General features: G+C 51.9%; 1 protein-coding gene across 3 annotated transcripts in view; it reads left to right on the top strand.

Annotated features, from left to right (window-relative positions):
• The first annotated feature begins 573 nt into the window (after nucleotides 1–573).
• Nucleotides 574–9,797, top strand: part of GALNT10 (polypeptide N-acetylgalactosaminyltransferase 10) — a 218,662-nt gene continuing 209,438 nt past the window's right edge. Inside the window, exon 1 of one of the 3 annotated variants that reach the window (XM_024760164.1) lies at nucleotides 574–850. In XM_024760164.1, the coding sequence (XP_024615932.1) occupies nucleotides 692–850 (159 nt within the window). In that variant the 5' untranslated portion in view covers nucleotides 574–691. The remainder of the gene's footprint in view (nucleotides 851–9,797) is intronic. The other 2 variants (XM_024760165.1, XM_024760166.1) reach the window with 2 other exon arrangements.

The raw sequence follows: 9,797 nt of genomic DNA, 5'->3' as shown, positions 1-9,797 counted from the left end.
TCCCGCCTGGGAACGCCGAGGCCCGGGGGGGGGCAAAGGAGGTCCGCAGGTCCTCTGGACTGGCTCTGTGAGTGGGAAGTCACAGCCCTACTCCCTGGTGCGGAGTGTCCGGCCGGGCTCCAGCACGATTTGCATATCCCTGGGGAGCCCGAAAACTCTCGGCTGGAGTCCGGAGCCGAAGTGGCCGGGCGGGACTTTGGGGGTCCCTGGGAGCGCGTCCCAGCCCACACCAGTTAGCGCCCAACTTGCCAACTCCCCGACTTTCGCAAAGCTCCCGCGGGCGGGGGAGCAGCGGAGGAGCGGGCCGCACCATCGCGGCCCGAGAGGGGGGAGCGGTCTGCACTGGGCCCTCGCCGCGTCCAGGCGGAGCAGAAGGAGCAGCGAGAAGGCGGCGGCTCGCGGCGTATGGTTCTCGGCAGCCGATCCCGAGGAGGCGGGTTGGGACGCGCGGCTCGGCAGGACTAGGGGGCGGCGGTGTTGGAGGCGCCCACCCCCCCGCGGTGGCGGCGCGGTGGCGGAGTCCGGCTCCCCGGCCTGCAAACGGCGGAAGTGCCGCGGAGTTGGAGCGGGGCCGGCGCCGCGGTCGCTTCTCTTCGCTGAGGTACTGCCGCCGCCGGGCGGACGGGCGGACGCGCGGAGCTGGGGGCGGCGCGGCGGGGCCGGCGGGGCGCGGCGGGGCTGACCGGCCCCGATGAGGCGGAAGGAGAAGCGGCTTCTGCAGGCGGTGGCGCTGGTGCTGGCGGCCCTGGTCCTTCTGCCCAACGTGGGGCTCTGGGCGCTGTACCGCGAGCGGCAGCCCGACGGCACACCCGGGGGATCCGGAGCAGCGGTGGCCCTGGCGGCCGGACAGGTGAGTCCCCCAGTTGCCATGCAGTTGGAAACACGCTCTTCCTGAATTCACATCTGGCCTTCGGTTCCTTCCTTCATCGGCCCCTGTCTGCCTCGTCAGAGTCAGGTCCAGAGACTCCTCGGTTCTTCCCATTGTTTTAGGTGGGAAAATTGAGGCTCAGGGAAGGATAGGACTTGTCCTACGCTATTCAGAAACCGAACCAACTGATGCCCAGTGTGATGGTCTGTTTCTTACCACAGGTTACCATCCTCTTTTCTGTCCCTGTGTGGTGTCCCCTCACATCTTCCAGCATCCCTCTCTTTTGGAGGATCCTACAGCCCTGTATCCCAGGATGACTTTTTCTGGAGATGTTGGTCCTTCTATTTGGTGTCCAGGTCTTTTCCGCTTTTTCCCCTACCTGCTGATCGCGATGTTTCCTACTCAGGTCAGCTCCTTTTCTTGTTTACCCATCTGCTCAGAGAGACACCTGGGCCTTCTTCCTCTCCACCCTCCTTCTTTTCCAGCCGTCTTTCTTTCCCAGATCCTGTGGATTCCTCAGCGGATGCAAGGATCACGCTCTCCTTGGAGCTTCAGGCCCTGGGAGATGGTGGTGGAGCTCTGGTCTTTGAGGGGCCTGCTGCCTTTGACTTTCTGGGAATCCAGAAGTGGGGGCTGTGGTGGGAGAACCCTCAAATTCCCCAGAGGCTATTTGTGCCCAGTGCCCAGTGCTTCTCAGAGTACCCATGGCCCCTTCTGAACTTGTCCAGGCTGATTAGGTGTTGTGTTCCTTGCAGCCAAGACTGAAATCTTGATTATTTTTGCCTTCTCTGAACTCACCTATGTACGTTTGTGTGTGTGTGTGTGTTTGAGAGAGAGAGAGAGAAAGGAGTACATGTAGACTGCTAGCAAAAGCTCTGTCACATCACTCCTACTGTCCTAGCTCCTAGGTGCCAGTGAGGCTATATATGCATGAACTGTTTCACACAGTGGGACATTTCAGGTTCTCTTGTGGGATTTGCTCGGTCCCGTGGAAAGTGGGTAAGTTGTGCATCAGGGTTGAACTTGACTGATGGTCGGCCGGATAAGGGAAGAGGCTGACTTTGGATGGTTTTCCTTTCTCTTCCCAGGATCAGGCTGCTGTGTTGAGTACAGAGGGCTCTTTGCGACAGGGCTGACCAGTTTGAAGGCAGCCTGTCATTCTGGTAATTGTTGTAAACCATCCTGGACGACCTGGTTAATTCTTTAGGTAGATCTACTGTTTGGAAAGTAAGGCCCCAACTCCTTTCCTAAACCCCTGGTTCAAACCCTGACAGCTGACTTCGACACCTCTCTCTTAAATTCTGTATCTATATGGGGTTTTCCTTCTTGAAATCTGTTCCTACCCTGTACTAGCATCAGGGTCAGGAGTTCAGGGTTCTGTCCTCAGCTTTACTATTAACTTGCTGTGTGTGTCCTTGATCACCTCCCATCTCCCTCTCTGAGCCTCCCTTTCTCCATCTGTAAAATGTGTTTACTGGTCCAGCTCCAGCTTTCTGTGATACCGTCAGTGAACCAATGTGGAGGACAATGGCCACTTCTTTTTCCTTTCCTGAGGCAGGAGCCCCTTGTAGCATCCCTAGCTGTGAGGACTCCTTACTGGACACAGCCCCAGATCAAGGGGGCATTGTCCTGCCCAAGTGCAGACTCTCCTTTGGAATAGCTGTAGCCAGTTCTGAAATAGCTCCTGACATTCTGCCTCTGCCTGGAAAAAGCCCTCGTATTTCATTTGCTGTGGATGCCAGAGAAATCCTGATTTTCATTTTCTATAGACCCAGATGTGTAGAGAGAAGGTCAAGGTTAACTGCCAGTTTAGCCTGAGCTTTCAAAGTAAATTAGTCACTTGCACAAGAGGGGATTGATGGAGTAAGGCAGCCTTTTGGGCAGAGAGAGAGGGGAGCAACAGCTGGGCGCTGCTCGGAGCCCTTAACTGAAATGGACAGAGAGGCTCATCTGGGAAGGTCTAGTTCTTGTTCATTTCTTTTTCTCTGGAATATTATGAAGGGGAAGAGGAGAAAGAAGTGGTAAAAGGGTTTGGTGGTGGTGGTAGGGGGTGCCAACTGATGATCCTTGCTTTAAAGAAAATATCTTAGCCTCCTGGGAGCAGTAGAATGGAGCTATTTCCCCAACGATCAGCTCTTCTAGGTGCCATAGGATTCAGCATTCATCTGCTGCCTTTCAGGAACACCCTGCCAAATTTCCACACAGCCCCTTTTTGTTTCACTCTCCTGCAGATGCATAGCACTAGGCTTCGCCTCGAGTCCTTTTGAATGTCAGCTGGCCTCAAGGGAGGAGGCTGACTTCTCAGAGTGCTGGTGTTCCATCCCTCATCCCAGAGCGCTGGAACGTGCACGTACCACATCAGGCTGCTATCTGGGGAATCTGGCATCTCAAGCACACAGAGCTTCTTTCGACAGGGCTGACCAGTTCTGAGCTCAGCTTGTCACTCCTGTAATTGTTGAGAATATCCCAGAGCACCTCATTGATCTTTCGAGTAGAAATAACTGCAGAGGCTCTGGAGGGAAGTCGGACAACAGGATTTTATCCAAATGAAAACTATATTCCTTGTGGATTTGAGAGAAGTTTCCTTGCTGGTAACATACTCACTGTTTTAGTCCTTTAACTCCTTGATTTCTCCACTGGATTAAAGAATACAGGATTTTAAATTCAGAGGGTTTATCATGTGCCAGAACGTAAGTCTATGTAACTTATGCTAGTTTATGCTTAGTGTACTACTGGAGCTGGGTAGGGCGGCTGATTCGTAAAGGACACATAAAGCTTCAAGGATTTGAGCATTCATCTGGTCGGACAGCTGGTTTCTTGGAAAGTAGCAAAACCAAGCAAGAAAAGCCAGTCTTGAAGCCACCTTCTTGTTAATTTGGGGGTTGCCTCTCATTTCTAGTCCCAGTCTGCTTAACAGCTTGGTTTAATTCTCTGATCTGTTTCGTATTCCAGGCTTGGGAACTGGCTATTAAAAACCCGTGTTAAGGAAATGTGATGCAGCGCCTCCCCATTTCTGAGCCATAATCTCTTGTGAAAATGACTTCATTGGATAATCGCAAGCATGCAATAGAAATTGGTGGGATAATGGAATACCAACGACTTTAATTTTCAAATATCAAGAGTTTTTCTCATTGTTTCAGAGCTGAACTTTATTCTTAGAACATCCAGAAATCAATACTTCCCTCCCTCCGCCCCATTTCTTTATTATTCCTGGTGGCAGAGCCTGACCCATCAGAAAGTTGAGTACCACAGAAATGTAGCCATGGAATGATTTGTTTAATTTTCTACAGAGGGGTTAGGATACTTTAGATCGCTAATCACTTCTCTGTCTGCTTTGCCCAACTGAAATCTGATGCCACTGGGGAAGGGTTGTTGATTTACCTGAGCAAATCTGACTTCCTGCATTCTTTTTTCATCCTAGGCTTGCAGTTTCCTAGGGAGCCCAACTGATAAAGGTCTGGGAACAGAGGCCTGGGTTTTAGTTTATTACTCTCTTGCCCTGAACGCACTGTGTGACCTCAGGAAAGTGGTTTAACCCCTCTGGGCCTTAGATTCTCCACCTGTGAAGTGAGAGCTTAGATTCAGAAGGAGCAAGGTAAATGTGTGTCAGAAGAGTGCTTCCCCTCCCCTGGCCAGGGCAGACGCTGCTAATCAGTCACTTTCCCTCGAAGCCCAAACTTGGCCTCCGACTGTTTCTCAACACTGCTACTCAAGTGGAGTTAATGGCATGTTGAATCTTATTTCAGTGTAAGGGAGAGATACTTTGTTAGGACTTTCCCAACTCCAGCATCCTGGGGTCTGTGGGTTTGGAAGCTCATGTTGGAAAGGCCTGGATAGCAGAAGTGTGTTTAAACAGGCCGCCATATCTACCTTGTGATGAGACCACTACTTAGGGATATGTTTATACTCTAATGCCTCCTCTCAGGCTGTGTTCAGCCTTTAATCTGTTGGTTCCAGTGACGTGATAACAAAGAATGGAATCAGGAATGTAAAAGCAAAGGCCCATTTAAAGGATAACCATCTTGCTTGCTAATTGTACCTAGTCCGCAGTCAGCTCTTACACAGAGATGGCATCAGGATCTCATCAGTAAAAGACACTCTGAGGCAAACTTGGCAGCCAGAAATGTGTCCCGTGGCAGCTAAATGCTCACAAGGTGTTTGCAGTGGGCTCTGTATTGTGCATATATCTGACTGTATGTCATGTATGTGTCAGAGCCAGCAAGGGAAGAGCTGATGCCCCCGATGCCCCCAGGAAGTCTTAAATAATTTGATTCCTGCTTCTCAGAGAGCCATTGTCCTCATGCCCAAGAAAGGAGGTAGCCTATACGTGCCTGAGTTCCTGTGGCTAGGGAGTGCATCGTGGCCTCTCCTCCCAGAAATGTCTTAGAGTAGAAACCGCATCCTCTTCTAGCACATAGCTTAAGCCTTGGCACTTGGAAGACAGTCAGAGCGTGTTTGCTACAGGAGCTATGCGTGTCAGAGCAGGAACGGTGCTACAAAAGTTATCTAGTCCAAGCCCCTCATGTAGTAGATACGGAAACTGAGGCCCAGGAGAGGGGAAATCAGTTCTCAGCGGGAGGAAGGCAGACCAGAGCCCAGTTCTTCTCCAGGTTCTTGCTCTGTTTCACCATGCATGCTTTTTCCCTTCACATCCTAATATTTGATCCTTCTCTATGATTATATCCCTCATGAGCCAAGATTATCACTCTCAGTTTTGGAGGCCAGTACGTATTGAGACCGATTATCTGCTGGAACTTACCGGGCTTTTTTGCAGATCTATTTTTGTAAATTTTCTTTCCGAATTTTTACAGTTTTAAAGCAAGTGAAATGTATTAAATTTTAAGGTGGCAATGGGATCCAGCAGGGCAATAGAGGAATTAAAAGGATGCATAGCATGTGGCACCATTACTGCTCCCCGTGGCAGACAGAGCCAATCTGAGTCTAAGAGCCACCTCAGATTCTCTCAGTTGCAGTTAACGGAAGGAATTAAGCCACGTAGGCTGAACTGAGTAAGGGAATATATTAACTCCTGTAACTTCAGGTGTGGTATGATCTAGAGGTTCACATCGTAGACTGAGCCCCCAGGGTAGCAAGAAATGGTTGTAGCTCTTTCTCACCTCGTATCCACACCCAGATCCTACAGGAGAGAGTCTGCTTCTTCTGGTAGCTTCTTTATAAGAGAGTGGAAACTTGTTTCCTCTAAACTGTAGCAAGGCTCCTTAGGTGTTATTGGCCCAATGTGGATCTAACCATTCACACTTGTCAGCAGGATGAGCTGTGCTGATTGACCTAACCCACCCTGCAGCTAGGGGTGAGGTCAGGCCACCCAAATCATAGGAAGAGCAGTTTCCAGGAGAAAAATCTGGATGCTGTCATGGGGAGGAGGGGAAATGAAATCTAGGGATGAAGCCAACAAATGTCCACTCCAGAATCCTGCTGACACAGTGTCCCGGGCAGTCACTGTGGGGCATCAGACCCGGGCCTTGAGATAAAACCTCTCTGCCATCTTGGACTCAGTTTTAGTTACTGAACCTGCAGTCTGGAGGTCCGTATTCTCATCCCAGCTCTGCCACCCCCTGGCTGAGATGATTCACTCTGTGGGCCTCAGTGACCTCCTGGGGAAAGCCCGGGCGCAAATGCTTCCAGCACAGGGTAAGTGGAGGGTTAAGATAAGGAGCAGTTAAAAGCTGCTTTTATTTGATCTTATGAGTTCTGCTGCCGCCTTCCTTTCCCCTCACAGGTGTTCTGAGAGCTGTCCCTCTCCCCCACTCCCATACCCCCCATTCAAAGGCAGTTCATTGAAAATTTGTCTCAAGCTGAAAAAGAACTTCTGTCTCTTCAGCTTCGACTTTTTTTCTGCCTGGCCCTTCTTAGCTGGAGGAGGCGGAGTGTTCATACTTTGGAAGCTAGAGGAAGCTAAACAATTCCACTTGCTGTGGTGGGTGGGTGTGTATTTATGAGTGTGTAGCTTTCTCTCCATGTGTCTCTCTCCTCTCTCTTATCTTTGGATGGTTCCTGTTTGCTGCCCTCTGCTGAGTATAGATAGGAGAGGGAAGGGGAAAAGCAGGCCCATTTCTTCCTTCTCTTTGGTTTTGGGAGAATTCTGAGCTTCAGATGCTGAATGGTCTTCAGATTTCCTAGATGATAAAAGCCACAGTATGAAATGACACTAACAAGAAAGATGATGATGTAGATGATAAGATGGTAATGTCAATAATAATTAATAGCAGCTACCATTTATTTAGCACTTATTCTGCTAGGCATTGGACTCATAAGCCCTTTACCTGTATGTCTTGTTAAATACTCACAATTACAGACAGGTGGGAGCCAGTGAGGGAGTGGAAGCTCACAGAGGTACAGGTATTTGCCCAAGGATGGCCCAAGGATGCACGGCGTGTGGTTGTGGAGCTGGTGTTTGAGCCTGTGAGTCTCTGACCCAGCGCTGAGGCAGGAGAAAGACCCTGCTTTCCACACCGCCCCTCCACCCCTCCTGCGAGGCTGCCATGGGGGCCCAGATGTCTGCACAGAGGGGAGTGGCCATTGCTCTAAGACTGAACTTCCTCGGTGAGCCCACAAGGTCATTTGGTGACCTTGAAGAGGAACCTTCACCCCACCCCTGCCGAAGCCCCATTGGCATAAGGACTCCCCAATCTCACCAAATTGAGACACTGTGGAGCAACGTGTAGGGCTTTGGCTTTGGAGCTACACTGCCTGGTTCAGGTCTCTGGCCTTGGGCAAGTCACTTGACCTCTGTGCCTAGAATTCTTGGCCTGTAAAGGCATAATGTTAACTCTATGGGGGTGGGCATTCTGAGGGTTGGATGAGTCACTGTGGGTGAGACCCTGAGTACCAGGCCTGGTACAGAAAGCGCTCAGTGAGTGTGGCAGTGCCTGGCTTAGAGTAGGGATCCATTCTTCTTGGCCTCCCTGTGGCGGAGGTAGGGAGGGATGCTTATATTGTCTCTGTCTGGAAGGTGGAGGATAGGTGGTTGGCCTCATGGCACAGGCTGCTCTTTGTATCCCACTCCCTGACTCTTTGGAATCTGAATCAATCATTGGGGGTGCCCACCTACTTCCTCCCCGAGGAGAGAACACAAATCCTTTGCATCCTTCTAGGCAATATTCTTTGCCGCTTCCAGGAAGTATTCTTTGGTCACTCTAGCCCCCAGGGGTCTCTCACCCTGCTTTAGTTCCCCTGAGCCCCTGGCTTTCTCTGCCCATTTAGACCAGAGGCCTTTCCAGGAAGGCATGGTCCTGTCTTTCTTTCTGCTTCTCCCTCCCTGCCCCTGTCTGTGTGTTCTGTGAGCCTCTGGACCTCCACACATGCTGCTCCCTTGCCTCTGACACCCTTCTTCCCTGCCATCTTGCCGCTAAACCTGACTCACCCCTGCTGGGGCAGCCTGGGGTAGCGGTCTCTCCTCAGGGGTCCAGAGCCCCTTATGAAAACATGCAGTGTTGTCATCGTTTTTGATCTGTCCAGCCTGTCTGCTCCTGAAGGAACCTCTATCCCAGTCACCCTCTCTTGATTGCCCAAAGTGTTTGCTGAGGGACTGAAGGAGCAGGTGAGTGAGTGAATGATGTGTGGGTGCTCGGTGACTGCTGGCCGAGTGCAGGAAGCCTGGCCTCAGGGGATGGTTCTTCTGGAACTGCGGGGCGCTTCGGCGTCCATGAGGAGCCTGGTAACGGTGGAGGCTCCAGGACCCGTGCCCAAGGAGACTGCTTGGGCCAGTCTGGGGTGGGCCAAGGAGCCATGTATTCAACAGATCCTATTGAGAATCCAGCAGGGAAATCTCTCCTCTCCGCCCATGTCCCCAGCTTGTCAGCACCCCCAGGAGGCAAACCTCGCCTTCCTCCCCAGGTGCTTACTCCTTTCCCCCCAGGAGCACTTGGAACATCTATTCCTGGGGAGTATGTTTAGCTGCAGCTTCCCCAAGTTGCCAGCCAGCTCTCCCCGGGGGACTCTGGTGCCTGTTAATAGTGGCACCGTGTCAAATGCAAACAGCTCGGAGTCTGGGATTGGCATCTGGGATGGGCCGTGCCTTTTGCAGATCCCTCCGCAGTGGGCCACAGGGACTCTCTGGGGCCCTAAAGCTTTGCTTTCCTCTGGTGCCTGTGATCTGTTGCCTTTCTCAGATGGGTCCTCTGCCTTCCTTGCTGTGGGGGCAAAGGTGAGATGCCCACAGAGGGGGCAGGTATTGAACTCAGGGCCTTCCCAGGAAGGGTCACATTATGGAGACCCTAGGGGCCTCTCCCTTGAGTTGGAGAGAGTGTGTGATTGGGAACTGGATCCCTGATTCCCAGGCCCAGCTCTGCCTTCTCCTAAAATGAGCACAATCAGCATTCCTTCGTCGTGTCGTGGTGATGATTAAATTACATTAAAGGTAAGAAAATGAGCAGAGAGGTTCCATGATCTATCCGGGGCCACACAGCTGGGAAGTGATGGAAATAGGGTTCCAGCTCAGGTGTCTCCCTCGAGCAGAGCTGAGCTCACAGCCCGAGGCTTCCTCCTGCTGCCTTGCCATCCTCTGACCTTGGGTGAGTCCACCCTCTTCCCTGGACGGACGTGGGAGGTTATCACTGAGAGCCCCACGAGCCTGGTTCTTGGATCCATTGTGTTGGCTCTGGAATGCTCTTCTGTGAGCTGAATGCCTCAATGCAGTATTGCAGCAGGTCCCACGGGCCGCCTGGGAGCCTCACTCCTGGGCAGCTTCCCAGTTAACTGGGGCTGTATGTTTGGGCTGGTCTTGCCCTGTTACAAATGTCAGCCTCCTGGAAGAGGGAGAGGCCAGGGCCGCTGAGCAGAGGGGGCTGGCGGGGCTTTGGAGGAAGGTGGTTTCCTAAAGGGAGACAGGTTGGAAACATCTTGGCGGGGGAGTGTGTGAAAATTACTTCCTGCTGCTAGAGCACATTGTATGTGCTCAACTGAAAAC

This window comes from Neophocaena asiaeorientalis, unplaced genomic scaffold, assembly GCF_003031525.2.
Source record: "Neophocaena asiaeorientalis asiaeorientalis breed wild unplaced genomic scaffold, Neophocaena_asiaeorientalis_V1.1 scaffold336, whole genome shotgun sequence".
Taxonomy (NCBI): Eukaryota; Metazoa; Chordata; class Mammalia; order Artiodactyla; family Phocoenidae; genus Neophocaena; species Neophocaena asiaeorientalis.
The sequence above is the reverse complement of the archived record's forward strand: the minus strand, read 5'-3'. Positions and strand labels throughout refer to the sequence as shown.